This window comes from Halichoerus grypus, chromosome 1 (genome assembly GCF_964656455.1).
Source record: "Halichoerus grypus chromosome 1, mHalGry1.hap1.1, whole genome shotgun sequence".
Classification (NCBI taxonomy): Eukaryota; Metazoa; Chordata; class Mammalia; order Carnivora; family Phocidae; genus Halichoerus; species Halichoerus grypus.
In genome coordinates, this window is record NC_135712.1 from 216089128 (window position 1) to 216106788 (window position 17661).

General features: G+C 61.1%; 2 protein-coding genes, 1 long non-coding RNA gene and 1 other non-coding gene across 5 annotated transcripts; 1 reads left to right on the forward strand and 3 right to left on the reverse strand.

The window, feature by feature from the left end:
- Nucleotides 1–982: 982 nt before the first annotated feature.
- On the reverse strand, nt 983–4617 carry KISS1R (KISS1 receptor). Its single transcript, XM_036100764.2, has 5 exons — nt 4009–4617; nt 3174–3298; nt 2548–2683; nt 2022–2254; nt 983–1778 (listed from the first exon to the last, which is right to left on the reverse strand). Exons 1-5 carry the CDS (start codon nt 4220–4222, stop codon nt 1335–1337), a joined length of 1152 nt encoding a protein of 383 aa, XP_035956657.1. The 5' UTR covers nt 4223–4617; the 3' UTR covers nt 983–1334.
- Nucleotides 4618–5122: 505 nt separating this feature from the next.
- Nucleotides 5123–6728, reverse strand: LOC144380137 (uncharacterized). The gene is made up of 3 exons (XR_013443949.1): nt 6586–6728; nt 5372–5510; nt 5123–5258 (listed from the first exon to the last, which is right to left on the reverse strand). It is a non-coding gene; the product is annotated as an uncharacterized LOC144380137 (long non-coding RNA).
- Nucleotides 6729–6823: 95 nt separating this feature from the next.
- On the forward strand, nt 6824–16216 carry R3HDM4 (R3H domain containing 4). 2 transcript variants are annotated; one of them, XM_036100776.2, is made up of 8 exons: nt 6824–6957; nt 11495–11649; nt 12037–12161; nt 12616–12739; nt 13525–13610; nt 14076–14161; nt 14245–14300; nt 15159–16216. In XM_036100776.2, the coding sequence occupies exons 1-8, from the start codon at nt 6875–6877 to the stop codon at nt 15260–15262; spliced, it is 819 nt and encodes a 272-aa protein (XP_035956669.1). In that variant the 5' UTR covers nt 6824–6874; the 3' UTR covers nt 15263–16216. The 2 variants fall into 2 exon arrangements, with proteins under 2 accessions (XP_035956669.1, XP_077914730.1); XM_078058604.1 differs by having other exon boundaries at nt 14133–14161.
- A 1337-nt stretch (nt 16217–17553) lies between these two features.
- Nucleotides 17554–17660, reverse strand: LOC118541204 (U6 spliceosomal RNA). Its single transcript, XR_004919986.1, has one exon. It is a non-coding gene; the product is annotated as a U6 spliceosomal RNA (small nuclear RNA).
- Between the last annotated feature and the right edge of the window lies 1 nt (nt 17661).

Here is a 17661-nt window from a genome sequence, read left to right on the forward strand (position 1 = left end):
AAAGGCCCAGAGGGCAGAGGGATGGCACCAGTTCAAGCAGCTGCCGAGAGACCATGAGTTGGGAGGGTGGGGTGGGGGCGGGCGGGGCTGGCAGGGCCTGCGGGCAAAGGGGGAGAATTTCATCCTCTTATCCCGCCCAGTCTGGAGGCTAGTGTTGGACGCAAGAATGAGCAAGCTTCAGGGGCACCCGGCTGGCTCAGTCAGTGTGAGTGTGTGACTCTTGATCTCAGGGTCATGAGTTTGAGCCCCACGATGGCCGTGGAGCCCACTTAAAAAAAAAAAAAGAACCAGTAAGCTTCAGGCCGATGTCAAAATGGCCCTATGTTTTGGCTTCTTGGTCTCACAGTAACATCTCTGCCAAGTTGGATTGTTTGGAAGCCCGTGATGTCCCCAGATAATCCGGGAGGGCTGGGGCCCTCCCAGAGACGGGCGGTTGCCCTGCGGGGTGAGTAAGCCTCAGCCTGCAGGGCTGTTGGGGGCTGAACCAATTGCTGAACCAATCCCACCCACCCACCCACACACAGCCACACCCAAGCGGCCTCTGGGTGGGACTCGGACCGCTCCCAGGATTCAGGGTGGAAAAAGCGATGTGGTGGGACTTCTGAGCCCAGGCCTCCAAGCCCTTGAAGCGGTGCCTCTTAGAAGCTCTGCCAAGGGATGAGTCTGACTGTCCCCAGCCCACCAGGCTGGGAAGAAGCCCGAGCGGCCGCACCGAGGCATGAGATCAAAGCCTTCTCGGGCCTCCTGGTCCAGCTGAGCCCGGTCATCCCCCAGAATGGCGAGTGACAGTCTGCGGCTGCTGGGCCACCTTCTGCTTTGGGGTGGTTTGTTGTGGAGCCTCAGTCCTGCTCCTCACGCGGGCAGCTCCGTGCTCCCGGGAGGACCTGTTTACTCAGTGACGCCCACCATTTCGCCAGCAGGACTCTGAACACTTGCCAGGCAGTAGCGCTAAGACCCTTTTTCTGCCATTTTAAAGCGCACACAGTGTTCACATTTTAATATTTCTGGAAAATGGGATGGAGCTTACAGTGTTACCATTGCAAGGCAGTGTGTGAAAAATGTCTGTTGATGCTTTGGGGGAAAGTTCCAGAGAGTGCCAGTATCCAAGTGTCTTCAATTTCAGGAAATACAGAAATAACTCATTACCATATCAATAGCAGCAAATTTGTACGGAACCATCAGGAGGACAAGACGTTTTCACTGTGATTATGTTGCACAGAAATAAAGACATTAATTATAACCATATAGTAGCAGCTGCTGTTCAAGCAGCCCCTGTCCCAGAGGGGCCCAGCTCTATCCCCCAGAGTTGGCCCAGAGAGGGGCAGCGCGTTCCCTCAGGACACACAGCCTGTGGGCTCCCTCGGGACACAGGCCGGGCTCCCTGGCGTCTGGGTCCTGGCGGTCGCGGGGTGGGCGGCCAGGCGGTGCAACTCCGTGTGGGGGGCGGTGGGGTCTGAGGGTCCAGACCCCCGGTGCTGCGGGGGCCGCCGGGGAGCGCAGGGGCAGACCCGGAGGAAGGCCTGACGGAAGTGGGAGCCCAGGAATGCGTAGAGCAGCGGATTCAGCGCGGAGTTGCTGTAGGACATGCAGTGTGCCCAGATCTTGAGCGCGTAAGCAGCGTAGCTGCGCGGGTGCCAGGCGCCCGCTGGGCCCACCGCCTGCAGCACCAGGAACAGCTGGATGGGGCCCCAGCAGGCCGCGAAGAGCAGGACCACGGCGGCCACCAGCCTGGAGACCCTGGCCCGCACGGCGCCAGCTCGCTCTGCCCCCAGCTGCCCCTGGGGGATGGAGGAAAGGCTATAGGCTGGCGGGGCAACCCGTCGGAGCTCCCCTCCATTTTATTTATTTGTTTTGTTTTGTTTTTAAGCTCTATGCCCAACGTGGGGCTTGAACTCACGACCCCGAGGTCAAGAGCTAGCCAGGCACCCCCAGAGCTCCCCCTCTTGACCCCTGCGCATTCTCCCACTTTGCCAGCCCCTCAGAGTCCTCCAGACGGGCCTCCCGCCCGCGCAGCAGCTCACCTGCAGGGCGCCGTCGGGGGCCGCGGAGCGCACGGCCGGGCGGCCCAGGTGGCGCAGCATGGCCCCGTAGCAGGCGCAGGTGACGGCCAGCGGCAGCAGGTAGAGGGCCAGCAGGTTGTAGAGAGCGAAGGCGCGCTCGAGGGCGCGGCTGGGGAAGACCTCGCTGCAGTAGGTGCGGGGCCCCGGCGAGAGGCGGTGCAGAGCGAGCACGGGCGCCGACACGGCCGCAGAGCCTGGACCACAGGGCCGCTTGAAGACCTTGCCCGAGGGCCGAGGGTGCCAGGAGGCCAGGACCCTGGTCCCCCCCGGGTGCCTCCTCGGGCAGCGTCACCGAGCGCCTCCCAGGCGCGGGGAGCCCTCAGGGTGCGCGCCTTGGGTGGCTCTTCACAGGCAGCGATATTGAGCCCACTTCCCAGATGCACGCACGACCGAGGCCCGGACAGGGGCAGTTGGGGGTGGGGGTGGGGGCGCCCAGGGCACAAAGACTTGTCCTCCCATCCCCGTGCGGCCCTCGCGCTGCACTCACCCACCCAGATGCCGAGGCTGACCGCCAGAGCCAGGCGGGGCGTGCGCCGGTGCAGGGCGCGCAGTGGGAACACGGTCACGTACCAGCGGTCCACGCTCATGGCGGTCAGAGTGGCGCACGTGGCCTGAACCGAGACCTGCGAGGGCCGAGAGCTGGGCGTTTCTCCCGGTGTTCGGTCTGGGGCCTGCCCCGTCTGCGCCCACCCTGCGGCTCCCCCCAGATGTCCAAACACGCAGGCACAAACGGGACGTGTCCTGGGAAGGTCTCCAGGGGCCACGGCTTGAAGGGGCAGGAGAGTGGGACACCAGAGAGGATGCCAGGATAGTGGAGGTTTGAGGGGGCCATTTGCGGTCCGCTGAGACCCGGGACTGAGACAGGGAGAGGCAGAGCCATCCTAGGATCGCGGGACGGGCGGGGCAAGAAGCCGCAGGGCTCAGATCGCCCTCTCTATGCCCACCTCCGTATCCCGCATCCCTATCCTTATCTCTCGCAACTGCGGCGTCCTCCCCACCCGGCCCCGTCCAGGCTCCACCTCTTCCTCGGCCCCGCCCCACCCGCGGTCCAGCCCGCCCACACCCAGACTCCGCCCCTTGGCCCTCCCCTCCCCCCCCCACCGGCCCGCGCACCTGCTGCATGTAGTTGACGAACTTGCACATGAAGTCTCCCAGCACCCAGGCGGGCAGCGGGTAGAGCAAGGCCGTGAAGGGCACGCAGCACAACAGGAAGGTCACGTCCGTGGCCGCCAAGTTGGCTGCAGGCGGGGAACGCACGGGGGCTTCAACCACCCAACGCCCCTGGCCCAGCCCCCTGGTCTTTGCATTTCTCCGAGTAACCAGCAGGACCGCTGGTGGGAAGGCCCCCGACACCTTGGGCAGAGAATTTGGGGCACCCCCAGTCTCCCACTTTTACACTGCAAACATCCCCCCAGCACGGGCTTCATTAGCCATTCAAGCGTCAGTCCGCGCTGCTCACCCCCTGTCTGGGCTGGAAGAGCCTGAGCAGGCCCCTGCCTCGCTGAGCTTCAGTCTCCCCGTCTGCAAACTGGAGACGGCGTGCTAGCCCACCCGTCACATCGAATAGAGAAAACTGAGCACTCACCTGTGCGAGGTAGGCCGGCCCATCACACAAATGTCTGAACCGAGCCATGGGGGCAAAGGTCGCAGACTGGGGTCCCGCAGCCCCTCCCCGTACTTCTGTTCATTGGACACGGTGTTATAAGACACCGTCCTCAAGTGGCAGGGCCGAGCTCTCCGTGGGCCCTTGTCCAAGCTCCCTTTGAACTACCCCGCATGGAACCCTCGCCCGCAGAGCTCTGGAGCTCTAGCCCAAGATAGCAGGGACAGCAGGGACAGCAGGGAGAGGACCTGTGTGGAGGAGCCACGACGCGCCGCTACGGGGCGCCCCGGCCCCTCTCCTCTCGCGGGGACCCCCGGAGCCGCAGGCAGGCACCGTGCAGCTCACCTATGTAAAAGTTGGTCACCGTCCGCATCTGCTTGTGGCGGCAGATGACGAAAATGACAAGAGAGTTCCCTGCCAGGCCGAGCAGCATCAGCGCGGCGAAGAACAGCGGCACGAGCCAGGCGTCCACGGGCCGCGGCTCGGGGTCCGGGCCGTCCGAGGCGTTGGCCAGCGCCCCCCAGGACGCGTTGGGCGCCGACGTGGCCAGGGCGCTCATGGCTTCTCCGCCCTCTTCCTCCTGGCCGCCGGCCGGACTGCGCGCCGGGATCGCCGCGGGGACCCTCCTCCTGGCCGCCCGCTGGGGACACGCGGGCGGAGCCCGGGGAAGGGTCTCGGCTGGAGGCCACCGGGTCTGGAGGGCGACTCCGCTGGGCTGGGCAGCTTCTCTGCTCCCGACGCAGCCCCTCGAATTTATACCCTGCTGCCCGCCCTGTCCCCGCCTTCCGGCCTCTCGTGCTGCCGCTGGTCACTCCCTCTCCTTCCTGCGCGCCCCCCATTCACACGCACAGCAAACTTCTCCCCCTTTCCTCTCCTCGCACAGTCCGGCGAGCGAGCGCACAGGCTGGAGGAGGGGCTTGGGGGGCCAGGGGAGAGGGGTAAGCTGCGTGGAGACTTCTGTGGGCCCCAGAAGGACGATCCTAACAGGAGGTAGAGACTCAGAGAGAGGACGGGCAAACAGCCCGGACCAAAACACAGACGCAAGAGTAGGCACCTTGTTAGTGGCCATGACTTTGACCTGTCAGGTGGCTGGGGCTCCAGATGCAAGGTGGGGCATTGGAGAGCCATGGACGGCTCAGAGCAGGGCAGGGCTGCCCAGGATCTAGCGGTTAGAAGACGCCTGGTCTTAACTCAACCTCACTAGGACTCCCTTGCTGTAAATGGAAGAGTCCGCCCCCCACCTAACTGGCAGCGGATAGCAGATACTCCCACTGGGAACATGGGCACCTGTGCCCTGGTGGTAGGAACCAGGTGGAGGGCAGTTTGCAAGGACACTGTTGGCCCCCCATCCAGAAATGGACCCCAGATACTACCCACGAGGCATGCCTCAGTGTGCCACGATGTTCCTGCTATCACGGAGTACCACGCAGAGACAAAAAGATGCCACTGTTGACGAAAACACGACTAAGAGGTGGGGGAGGGGAGAAACGGGGAAACATGCCTGGCATTGAGGCACACCAGTCGTCTCCAGTGGGAGTGCAGAGCCTTGGAGAGGGGGTGTTCCCCGTTCACCCTCTTTCCACCTTCAAAATGGTCTAGAAAATCAGAAAGGGAATGAGGAACAGCTTAGGATGAGGAGACCCAAGGTTGCTAGGATGGAGGATCTCTTTGGGGGGATGTTGTTGAGTCTAAGGGCCTGGGAGAGGACCTTTGAGGTGGGGGCCGTGGGCAGCAGTGGCCACGGCAGCTCCTGGGCAGTCCGGGAGTCCAGGAGGGTGTTAAGAAGGTACCACACAGGTTTCCTGGGAAGGAGACTCCAGAATCAGGTGAGGCCCACACTGCATCCTCTAGAATTAGCACATTTATTGAGCAGTTAGTCATCATGGGCCAGACCAGGGAACCAAAGGCTCCCGGGCCCCAGGGCCCCCTGCCCATCACTCTGCCCAGAGGTGCCTCTCCTGGGATTTGTATCACCACTGAGTCCTTTTGCCTCTTTTCACACTTATCTATGTGATGTCACACAGCACATGCTTTTTGGGGTCTTTTAGCAGCTCCTCCTCCTTATCATAACTCCTTCCTTACCTGCTGCTCTTTATTTGTTAAAGCAATCGGGTCATTTGACCTGCACAACTTCTAACAGGCTGCATGTGGTGGGTTGTACCCCTGTGGTGTCACTTGACATGGTCCTGGGTCCCCACTCTTCCTCATGGACCTGGATCCCCACTCTTGTTGTAGACGGAAGGGTGGATTCTAGATTCCACAGTAGGTTTAATTCTCTTCTCTAAATCCTCTCATAGCCCCCCATTGCCTCTGAACAAAAACCAGACCTCCCATCACAGGACCGCCAGGCTCACGGATCCACCATCTGCCGTCTACCTCCATCCCCCTTGTGCTCACTCATCACACTGCTCTGGTCACCCTGGATGCCCCAGGGCCTTTGCACTGGCTGTTCTCTCTGCCTGACACGCCCTTCCCACTTTGCAGCTTACCAATCCCTCTCTCAGAGAACTCCTCTTCCCTACCCACTCAGTGGGGAAGGGGTCTGTCTTGGTCCCTGCTGCATCCCCAGAGCTCGTCACTGGGCCCTGCCCACAGGGGGCGTTTGTGAAATGAACAAATCCTTAAAGGTGGAAGGGGGTGGGATATTGTCCTACTTTTAGAGTTGAGTAAACTGAGGCACCCAGCCCATGCTCCCCAGGCTGCACTGGAACAGAGGGCTGGGAGGGGCTGGTGGAAGGAAAAGCCAACTTGGTGTTGGGGGTTGGGTGGTCTGGGGCTTGGGTCATTTCATCTGTCCCCCGCTCCTGAAACGGATGTCCCCCTCTTTCCTGGCTACCCAGGCCTCAGTTTCCCCGGCCATCTACTGGAGGCTGGGTGCCCCGCCCCCCCGCAGCCCGGCTTCAGGGGCAAGGATCACGCTACCTCCCCCCTCAGTTTCTCCGTCTGTTCCTCCGGGCTGGGTGCCCCCCATCCCACACCCGCAGCCTGGGGGCTTGGCCGCGGTCCCCGTTCTCCGCCTCGGTTGTCCCGTTTGTCCCCTGGGCTGGGGGATCGCCGCCCGCAGCCCGGGATCTGGTTCCTGCGTGGCCTCGGCCCCCGCCCCGCGCGTCCGGCCTCCAGGCTCCGCCCCGGCCCGCCTCTGGGCGCCCGTCACTTCCTGCTCGGCCCCGAGAAGGCCCTGCCGGGCGGCGGCGACAACACACACCGAGCCATGGTTGCGCTGGAGAACCCGGAGGGCGGCTCGGAGGAGGCGGCGGCGGCGGCGGGAAGCGCCCCAGGCGGGCGGCGGACGCTGTGAGCGCGGCGGGGCGGGCGGGCCATGCCTCCTGGGGCTCCAGCACCCCCTCCCCTCCACTCTCCCCTCCTGTCTGGCTGCAGCCCCAGGCCGCCCCGCCCCTTTTCCTTGAGGAGACCCCAGACCGCGGTGGGGGTGGGGGTAGGGGGCTTCGTTGCCCCGACACGCCCGAGTATTTGGGCAGAGGGGGCACACCCCGTTTATGCGTTTACATGCCTGCGGGGCCCAGAGGTGCCCCCCCAAGCCCGTGCCCGGTATTGACTCGCTTTGGGGGGTCTCATGCGCCTTGTCACCGGCTCAGGTGAGGTGGTGCCGCTGCGCGCGGTGTCCCTGGAAACCGCTTGGGTGTTGCTCTGGGTATTTACCCACAAGCCGCTCTTCTTGTCCCCAAGCTGGGTAGGTACCCCACAGCCAGTCCTGCGCTTCCCTGGGGGGATTATCAGCCCCCCGCCTCCTGAGTAGACAGGGCTCTTTGTTCCTGAGTACTTGACAGATTAAATGTGTGGGGTGCTTAAAATCCTGGGTCAGCAGGAGCCGAAGAGGGTGGAGCCACCCGCTCTGGGTACAGACCCCAGAGGGTCTGGGGCAGATTCCTGTTTAATCAGGGTGTTCCCGCAGAAACCCGTGCCATCCACCCTGTGGTCCTGGTTTGTTGGGGGCAAGGAGACCACTGCCTCCTCTGCGTGCTGGCCCAGCCGCCTGGGCAGTATATGCCTCAGTTTCCCCATCTGTAAAATGAGATATAATAGCGGCCTCTTCTCAGAATGGCTGGGATGGGGTGGGGGGAGGTCAACGACCATGTACTCAGCAGAAGGAAGCATCCGTTTTTTTCTTTTCTTTTTTTTTTTTAAGATTTTATTTATTTGACAGAGAGAGAATGAGCAGGGGTAGTGGCAGAGGGAGAAGCAGACTCCCCTCTGAGCAGAGGGCATGTGGGGCTCAATCCCAGGACCCCGAGATTATGACCCAAGCCAAAGTCAAACGCTTAACCAACTGAGCAACCCAGAGGCCCCAGGAGCATCCATTCTTTAACTATTATCTGAAACATCTTATTATTTAATTTGTTTCATTATTGTTTCATTATTACACTTATTATTACCTCCTTGTTATTTCCCCCTGGGCCTTTACCCAGAAGCCATGTGGGTCTCTACAGATGTGGGTATTTACCTTCTTTTAAGGGACCTTACCCATGCAAAGTGGGTATTAACCTGCCAGTGGGTCCCCACTGATGTACCCCGGTGTTCCTTCACCCCTGTGTGTCCCCGGAGCTGCGGTCACTGCTGGGGGCCCCAGCTCGCCCCACCCCAGCCTGAGTCACCTCTCTGCTCTGAGCCTTCCCCTCCTTGGTTTCCTGCTTCGGGAAATAGGTTCCTCTCTTGCCTGTTTCTGGGGGAGGGGGCTGGTGCCAGAGAAAGTAGTTTAGCCCAAGAGAACAGGTGTCAAAAGGCCTCATTTCAAAACCTGCAGGGAACAGAATTCGGGGAGACACAGGGGCCTATTCTCCCCAAACTCAAACCTGATTTAGCAGGTGTTTCTACCTTGGGCCTGTCCACCTTCATTGGGCACCAACAACTTTCATGATGCAGACACTTCCTGAGTCCTGTCAGGTCCAGGAAGCCAAAGGTGCCCTGTCTGGGTCCTCAGTTTCCCCATCTGTAAAGTGGTCTCTTTGGGTGGCCTGGGAAGTAGCTGAACTGGCCCTTGGGCAGGTGCTGGGGACACTCCTCTTTGTAAGTGTCTGATGTGGGAGGTGAGGAGTAAGTAGTAAACAGATACATGGACCAGCTGATTGGGCTAGTCAGGAGCAGGGTGGTTTCTCCCAGGAGGTGACATCTGAACAGAGACCAGAATGTGCTGGGAAAGTGTAATTGAGGCAGAAGGCTCAACATGTGCAAAGGCCCTGAGGTAGACCGTTCCTGGTCTGGAGCAGAGGACCCTCAACCTTCATTACAAATCTGATTTGCTGGGTATTTGTGGGCTGCTGCTTCTGTCCTGCCCGCTTCTGCTGTCCTCTCTTTCTTGAGTGGGGGTCCAGGCCCAGCAGTTCACCCTGGAGGCCACATGTTTCGTGCCTTCTGCTGGAATTTGGTTGAAGTCAGCAAGCTTGAGTTGGTGGTGGGACTCAATTCCCGGTGCTCAGCTCAGTGCATGAGGCCCACGAGGTGGTGGCGAGCCCTCCGAAAGCCTGTGGGGCCCGGCACAGACCCCTGTGTTCCCGCTGCAGGACAGGGCAGGGCCGGGCCTTGCCCTCAGTGTTCTGGGGAGCCACGCATGGTGGTGGCGCAGGGGAGGGCCCAGCTGGGACTTCACTAGGTAGGGGGGTGGAACTCTGTGCGCTCAGAGAAGCAGGAGGTTGAATGGTTCGAGGGGAGTGTTCCCGTTCAGGCCAGGTTCAAATCCTGGCTCTGCCACCCTCGCGAGGTGACGGGGAAGCCCCACGTCCCGAGGGCTCAGCCCTGCTCTGACATCTCCTGATAAGTCCCCCCGGGATGCGGACTCTGTTATCGGCCCCAGCAGGCTGCTATTCTGGACTCGGTCCAGCTGCCAGGGTAGAGACACAAGCACTGGAGCCCTGGGGAGGCCGTGGGTGGGCTGGGGCTCACGGTGGGGGGCTCGAGCCTCAGGGAGGCAGCCCTCAGGTTGGAGCCAGCCTCACAGTCACTGGCTCTGTGCTGACTTGATTTGCCTCGTCCTGTCTTTGCTGCCTTCTTTGCAACGGTGGGATCTCGGTTTCGTGACTCTGCCTCAGTTGCAATTGTGTATAATGGGCATCAACTTGATATCACTGGCCTCCTGGCATGATCGTGATGGTGAAAATGAACATTCAGTCCAGGGACGATGCTGTGATCAACAGTGTGACATAGGGGGTGAGCTCCCCATAACAGGAGGAAACCAAGCAGGTGGTGCCTGAGTCAGTGGGGGAGGGTGCCTGTCCTGGCCCTCTTGGCTCTGAGTGTCCCCTTTCAGACCCACAGGCACCTTTTTATCTTCACTTTGCAGAGAGTGAGCTGAGGCTCTAGGTAACACAGCGAAGCATCCTAGCTGGGATTTGAACTCAGGGCTGAGATTCCAGGGTCCACCCAGTGCCTCTTCCTGTTGAGGGGTGCTTGTTCATGTGTGAGTTTATTCATGAGGCAACGGCATGGATTTTGGTGGAAACTGTTAACTACTGAGCCTTGGGCTGCTCGCCTGCCCCACCGTGACGGTCAGGCAGTGCGGAGTCTCATCAGCCTGTTTGCTTTTTGACCAAGATGTAATGGCCAGCCTATATCGTACCGATACTTAATGCTGGGGACGCTTTACATATGTATAGACCCTGAGGAGCACTGGCTTCCTTCCTAACCCCTACAAGGGTACTTGTCTCCACCGTCCTAGAGTTTCATGGTTTGGAGGGGAGACGCCACACTTCTGTTTGTAGTTTTTGTCCTGGGAACTTGGGGTACTAGGAAAGTTTGGAGGGGTATTTTGGACTCTCGGTTCCACTCAGTCGTGGAATCGTGGGATTATTTTGAGAACCGATCCCGCGTCCCTGGCATGGCTGTGAATGTCTGCGTGGGGATTACCGTGTCGTGGGCGAGGTGGGCAGTTTTCAGTGAAGTAGAATGTACCGTGATCAGAAAAACAAAGCAGTGAGGTTTACACAGGGGGTTGGGGGCTCCTGGGAGGTTTGAACAGAGCCAAAGGAGATGAGTGAGTGAGCCATTCAGAGTCTGGGGGAGCATGCACCGGGCAGGGGCACCGGCGCAGAGGCCCCCAGGTGGGACTGTGCCCGGCATGCCGGAGGGGCAGCAAGGAGGCCATGTGCTCTCAGCCTGTGGTCTGGGGGTCATCGGGGGCTGACCAGGAAGGTGGGAACTCCTTGCCAGGACATTTCCATCTAGCGCCCTCTCCTACTCCCTGTGTCTGCAGGAGACCCTCGAGTCCCCAGTGGGAGTCCCGGCCAAGCTGCTAATCCATCTCCACCATTAATGCCATTTGCCTGGAGGAGGACAGATTAGTTCCGAGGGGGCCACTTCAGCCCCACCTCTGGGCACATTTCAGGGGGACTCTGGGGACTTGAGGCAGATGGGCTCAGGCATCACCTTGAGCTTCTGGAGGCTGTTTCCTGGTTTATCTGCTGCTGGCACGGGAGATGCTCCATTAAATCAAGTCTCCTGAGAAACTCCCAGAGGAGGGTGGTGGTCAAATCCTGGAGACTCTGGGTCCTGCCAGCTTGCAGTTACGATCTGGAAGCCTGGGGGAGAGGGGAGAAGCTTTTCTTGGCCACCCACCCACAATGTGAATTTGGGCAAGTGTCTTCTCTTCTCCGGGCCCCAGTTTCCTAATCTGTCTTCACAGTTGTACAGGCCTCCTGGGTGATGTGACCATGAAACAAAATGAAATTTGAAGGGTCTAGGGCTCCACAGAGCTCCCCATTGCTGGGGGAAACCAAGCAGGTGATGGCTATGGTACAGCGGCTGTCGTGGGGCTCTGCCTGGGGGTCCTGGCCTGTGTTGGCCCTGAGGCCTGCCTCCCCACCCCAACCCCGGCCCACAGGCCCCTTCCGGGCTGCCTGCCCGCTCTAGCTGGCTCCCAGGTGAAGAGGCTGTCAGCCTCCAAGCGGAAACAACACTTCATCAACCAGGCTGTGCGGAACTCAGACCTCGTGCCCAAGGCCAAGGGGCGGAAGAGCCTCCAGCGCCTAGAGAACAGTGAGCAGGGCTTGGGGGCACCTCCTGGGGGTTCCTAGGGCTCACATGAGAATGGTGTGTATGTTGGTATTATCTGTTGCTTTTGCCATGAGTCTGACCCTGAGCTGGGCAACGCTGGGGCTGGGCCTTAAGGAGCTCTGGGCATTGGAGCTTGGGTTTTCAAAGATGTCTAGGAGTTCAACAAGCCAGGGAGGAGTAGGAGTTCTGGAGGAGGAGGCTAGATGGTTTCTGTGCCTTCTGGGAAAGACAGTTGGAGCTTGGAGGTAGGGAGACTGGTGTGAGCCACAGGGTAAAGGCCCTAAATGCAGAGACCAGGGGTTTCTATGGAGACTGGGGGGCCCCAAGTGCCACCCCCCCCCAGCCCAGAGACCATCTGTTTCCATCTAGCCCAGTACCTCCTAACCCTGCTGGAGACAGATGGGGGCACAGCTGGTCTGGACGATGGGGACCTGGCCCCCCCGGCAGCACCCGGGATCTTCGCAGAGGCCTGCAGCAATGAGACCTACATGGAGGTGGGGCTCCCGTGCCCTCCTCCTCCCTCTGCTCTGGCTGCACTGGCCCCTCTCTTGTTCTCGCCACACCTGGCCTGTGCTGGTCCCTCCCTCAGGAGTGCCCATCTGCACCAATCCCCCGCTGGTCCCTTGATGAACACCCTCTCTGCTTCCCTCGGGGTCCCCAGACCAAGCCAGAGCTCCCACCACACCCCAGAACTTCCCAGCACTCCTGATTCATCTGCCCATCATTGGGAATGATTGAGTCCACTGGGGGCGTATTTGGCCCACATCACTCCCCTGCCCCAGGCAGGTCTGCAGGTACCCCATAAACTCCTGGCCAAGCCCAGTGGGCAGATGTGTCTACGAGGAGTATGTCCACACACTCTGGCCCTCTGTGCCCATTGGCTAAATGGAGAACCTGGGGCTGGAGACACGCAGTCATTAGCCTAGGTCCTGCCTGCCTCTCTTCTAGGTCTGGAATGACTTCATGAACCGCTCTGGGGAGGAACAGGAAAGGGTTCTCCGCTACCTGGAGGATGAGGGCAAGAGCAAGACGCGGAGGAGGGGGCCTGGTCGCGGGGAGGACCGACGGAGAGGTGTGGGCCTAGATGGGAGGCTGGGAGGACCTGAGGAACGGAGGGGGGCCTGGCTGATCATGGTTTGGGCGGGCCAGGGACAGGTGGGGAGGAGCCTGTGCGGGGGCGGTGCCCCGGGGACGGGTGGGGTGGAGCCTGGTGTGGGGGCGGTGCCCCGGGGGATGGGTGGGGAGGAGCCTGGTGTGGGGGCGGTGCCCCGGGGGACGGGCGGGGAGGAGCCTGGTGTGTGGGCGGTGCCCTGGGGGATGGTTGGGGAGGAGCCTGGTGTGTGGGCGGTGCCCCGGGGGATGGGCGGGGAGGAGCCTGGTGTGTGGGCGGTGCCCTGGGGGATGGTTGGGGAGGAGCCTGGTGTGGGGGCGGTGCCCCGGGGGACGGGTGGGGAGGAGCCTGTGCGGGGGCGGTGCCCCGGGGGACGGGTGGAGGAGCCTGTGCGGGGGCGGTGCCCCGGGGGGGAATGGGCGGGGAGGAGCCTGGTGTGGGGGCGGTGCCCCGGGGGATGGGCGGGGAGGAGCCTGGTGTGGGGGCGGTGCCCCGGGGGATGGGCGGGGAGGAGCCTGTGCGGGGGCGGTGCCCCGGGGGGGAATGGGCGGGGAGGAGCCTGGTGTGGGGGCGGTGCCCCCGGGGGATGGGTGGGGACGAGCCTGGTGTGGGGGCGGTGCTCCCGGGGGATGGGTGGGGACGAGCCTGGTGTGGGGGCGGTGCCCGGGACTGGTGGGGAGGAGCCTGGCTTGTGGGCAGGCCAGAGGCTTGCTCCAGCGGCTGCCCCACGCAAGGAAATCTTGTAGAGGACCCGGCCTACACGCCCCGTGACTGCTTCCAGCGCATCAGCAGGCGTCTGAGAGCCGTCCTCAAGCGGAGCCGCATCCCCATGGTGAATATCAGGCCAGGCCTCATATTTCTCCACCTGCCTGGTCTTTTTTGATGGCTTTTTTTTCTCACCTTCTGAATTGGCGGTGGTGTGATGGGAGATCTTTTATCCAGTGCAGGTGGTGTTGGTGGAGACGGGGCAGAATACAGACCAGACCAGTGTGATCAGCGTGCAGGAACCAGGGCTGGGAAAGGGCTTTCCCGGGGGGGGGGGGGGGGGCAGGGACAATGCAGGTCGGTACTGCAGGATGCGTAGGAGTTCACCAGGCAGAAGGCACAGGAGTTCACCAGTATGGCGATATCTCAGTCCTGCTATCTGTGGAAAGGGTGAGGTAGCCTCATGTAGCAGGTCAAAGGCCACATTTGAAGCTAGGGCTTTGGGCTCCAAAGGCAGCCCTGGGCACGGGGCCTGGGCAGCTTGTCCACAGTCTCACGGTTGGCCTCACCCCTAGGCCCGTTTCTCCTGCAGGAAACGCTGGAAACCTGGGAGGAGCGATTGCTGAGGTTCTTCTCTGTGTCTCCCCAGGCCGTGTACACGGCCATGCTGGACAACAGGTGACTGGGTGGGAATGAGCGCTGTGTGCTCCGCCAGGGGTCTGGCCCTGGCCCGCGACCACTTACCATCCATTCCCCTCCAGTTTCGAGAGGCTCCTGCTTCACGCCATCTGCCAGTACATGGACCTCATCTCAGCCAGTAAGTGCTGCTGGCCCGCAGGACCCCACCTGGCTGGTGCAGGCCAGGGAAGCCAAGGCCAGAGTCACGCAGGGTCTGGCTACTCAGGGGGAGGCCTCTCGGGGAGGAGGAGCGGCATGAGCAAATGGTGGGTGGTGGGACTGATGATGACGAATGATGAATGATGATGCATTCATTCATCAGAGGCCCCTCGTGAGCCTGGCTCCATGCTGGGTGATGTTGTGGGCACAGATGCTCCTCAGTCTGCATCTTCAGGGCCGCAGGGAGAGAGGGGCCTGTGTGGCATCCGGGGCCCCCAGGACGAGAGGCAAAGTTCTATTTAGCTGTAGCCCCTCTCCACTGTGCCACACATGTGACATTGACCAGTCCCCTAGGGAGGTCCTCACAGGCCCTTGCTCCCTCTGGGTGCCCCATTGGGTCCTTGCTCCTCATCGGCGCCTCCTGCCCAGAGTTGCTGAGGAGACGGTTTCCATGGCAACCCTAGGATGGTTCCTCCTAAGTCCTCCCTTGGTGGATTTGCAGCCCCCATACCTCTCTTTGTTCCCACAGACTCGGGACAGAAGGGCTGGGCTGGGGGGTTGCTTCTCTGCCGGAGTTGAGCCGAGGCCTGAACCCAGAGGAGGTTGGGCCCTGACCAGATGGGGAGTAAGGGAGCTGGAACGGCCCAGGCAAAGGCCTGGAAATGGGACCGAGCTTGGGGTGCGCTGGGCTAGTTCAGGTTTGGGAGTGAAGGGAAGTGAGGGAGAGGGAGGCTGGTGGGGGCTGGGGTCCCCCGTGAGGGCAGGGATGGAGGTGGTGACCTGGGGGCCCAGGACTCCCGCGGTCCGGTCACTGCTGCCCTCCTTGCCCCCCTCGCAGGTGCTGACCTGGAGGGCAAGAGGCAGATGAAGGTCAGCAATCGGCACCTGGACTTCCTGCCACCGGGGCTGCTCCTGTCTGCGTACCTGGAACAGTGCAGCTGATGACAGCCCCCCCGCCCCCCCCCCGCTGCCTCCCCCCCCCCGCTGCCTCCCCCTTGCCCAGACCTCAGATACCATTTGCTACAGTATCTTTATTATTTTGAGAATTTGTCCCTGTAGACACGCTCTTCCCCTCGGGTGTCTCTCTCTCACTCTGGCCCCTTCCCTGTCCACCTCTCCCAGATAAACGCTGGGGGCTGGGGCCACCCGGGACTGGCCTGGCCTTGCAGCTCCCCACTCTGGGACTTGTATTCGAGCGAGGAGACCCGGCCTGGTCATCTCCGTGTTCCTTCGTTCTGCTTTTCCAGCCCCGTTTGAAGCTTAAGCGAGGAGTGAGAGGCTGGGTTTTTATCACTTTTAATGAATTTGGCATGATTTGTTGTAGATTTTTAAATTTCCCTTTTGGGAAGAAAAACCAAAAACTTGCCCCAACTGATAAATCGGGGGACTTTGTTCTAGTCCCTGCTTAACCCCCCCTTCCCAGTTTTTGGCTTGGGGGGGTCTCTGGGGCTCTGCCCCTTTTTCCAGGAGTGTTCTGTCGTGTGCACGCGTGTGCGTGTGTGTGTGTGTGTGTGTGCGCGTGCCCCGCAACCTAGGACAGAAGCTACATCTTAAAGGCTGGTCTTACCACCTTTTTGGAATGTGTGCTGTTCTCCCCTGGTGGCTTTTGGTGGCTCTTGTGGCCCTGTCTGCTCTGCACACCTCCTCCCTTCATACTGGGGGATCGGGACTTCCAGCTAGAAGCCTCTGCCCTCCGACTGCCCCATTCCCCTCTTCGTGTCCCCTTGCCCCCTACCCCCTGCCCAGCTCTGGCCTGTTGCCTTGGGGTGTCCTCACACTGGTCACCCTGGCGTGTCCCACAAGAGCAGAGCTGGGGGACACCCCTCCCGTGTGTGTGGCTGGTTGTGCTTTGGGAAAAGTGGAGAGTTCAATAAATTTCTGGTGCTCTGGTCTCCAGCTGTGGGGTTTTCCTTTCCTCCAATAGGTGCTCAGGAGGTGCTTAGGTCCTGGTCAACGAGGGCTGCAGGCCTCAGGGGATGAAGCTTCACACTGAGTGACACCCCACCTGTGAGGCAGGTGTATGCGGAGATGCTGCTGGGAGCCCTGGGGCCATTGGCTCTGCTGCCCTGGCTTGTCCCCTTCCCAGGTGCCCAGGTTCAAACCCCAGCTCTGCCACTTCCAGGCTGTCAGTAGTCCAAAAGGTCCCTTGTGTGAGCCTCCCGGGGTGGCCACAACGAAGGGGCTGCGGCTTAAAACCACAGGAATTTATTGTCTCCAGTCCTGGAAGCCAGAAGTCCAAACTCAACCAGGCAGGGCCCTGAGGCTCCAGGGGAGGGTCCTTCTTGTCTGTTCCTGCTTCCGGGGGTCCCTGGCGTTCCTTGGCTTGTGGCCGCATCATTGCAGCCCCCGCCTCTGTCTTCCCCGGGCCTCCCTGTGTTCCTTCCCATCGTCTTCCCTGTGTGTGTGTCTGGGACTGGCCGGGGGTCCTGCAGGACGTCCACAGTCCGGGTGCGTCCCATCAGGGGTCCCTGCTGCCCAGGCGGCTTCTGCCTGCGGACGCTGGCCCTGGTCCCCTGGCCGGGCGTGCTGGTCCGGCTTCACTCCTGGGAAGCTCCTTCCCCGCCACACTGTCCTCGGGGTGCAGCTGACGCACGGGGGTGGGAGCTGGGAGCCGCCTCCCTGGGGGGCAGAAGATCTGCGTTCATTACTGGGAATCCTGCGGGGACTTTGGTCTCTTCTCCCTCAGGTATTCACTTATTCAGCCGTTGATATCAGTTGGGACACATGAGGATTTATTTTCCAGTTTGGGTTATGACCCAATACCACTTTACTCCGTCGTCCAGATTGTTCCGGGTTCAGCCGGTGTCTGAGGCAGCCCATCATCGTGGGGTTTGATTTTTTGAGCCCCGTCCCTTCTGGCACCACAGGATGGTCCAGCTAGGCTTGTGTGTAGAAACCCAGATGTGGACGCTTGGGTGTGCTGCACCCCGTCTTAGCAGACATTTTAGAAGTTTAAAGACAGACGCTACAGAATGCACGTCCACGTGGTGGCACAGTGGACAGGGGGCACCTGAGTGGCCAGCGCGAGAGACGGAATCCCAGGTCCCCAGAGGGAAGGGCCAGCCTCGCAGGGCGCCGAGGACCGCCCCCGTTTTGGCTGCAGCTAGGGCACGGCGCTGCGTCATCCCGCCCCTGTGCCGGGATCGCCGGGATCGCGGGGACCGGTCCTCCGCGGGGTAAAAGCCTCGACGTGCGGAGCCTCAGTTTCCCCACCCGCGGATGTCAGAGAAGAGCAAAATATGGAACGCTTCACGAATTTGCGTGTCATCCTTGCGCAGGGGCCATGCTAATCTTCTCTGTATCGTTCCAATTTTAGTATATGTGCTGCCGAAGCGAGCACA

Excerpts from the sequence above, each read along its gene's own strand:
- KISS1R (XM_036100764.2), bottom strand. The coding sequence starts at position 4,222 with ATGAGCGCCCTGGCCACGTCGGCGCCCAACGCGTCCTGGGGGGCGCTG. Across the intron at positions 2,255-2,547 it reads CAGCCTCGGCATCTGGGTGG|GCTCTGCGGCCGTGTCGGCG; the intron begins GTGAGTGCAGCG and ends CCTGTGGTCCAG. Across the intron at positions 1,779-2,021 it reads CCCCCGACGGCGCCCTGCAG|GGGCAGCTGGGGGCAGAGCG; the intron begins GTGAGCTGCTGC and ends TCCATCCCCCAG.
- R3HDM4 (XM_036100776.2), top strand. The coding sequence starts at position 6,875 with ATGGTTGCGCTGGAGAACCCGGAGGGCGGCTCGGAGGAGGCGGCGGCG. Across the intron at positions 6,958-11,494 it reads CCAGGCGGGCGGCGGACGCT|GCCCCTTCCGGGCTGCCTGC; the intron begins GTGAGCGCGGCG and ends CCCGGCCCACAG. Across the intron at positions 12,162-12,615 it reads GCAATGAGACCTACATGGAG|GTCTGGAATGACTTCATGAA; the intron begins GTGGGGCTCCCG and ends CCTCTCTTCTAG.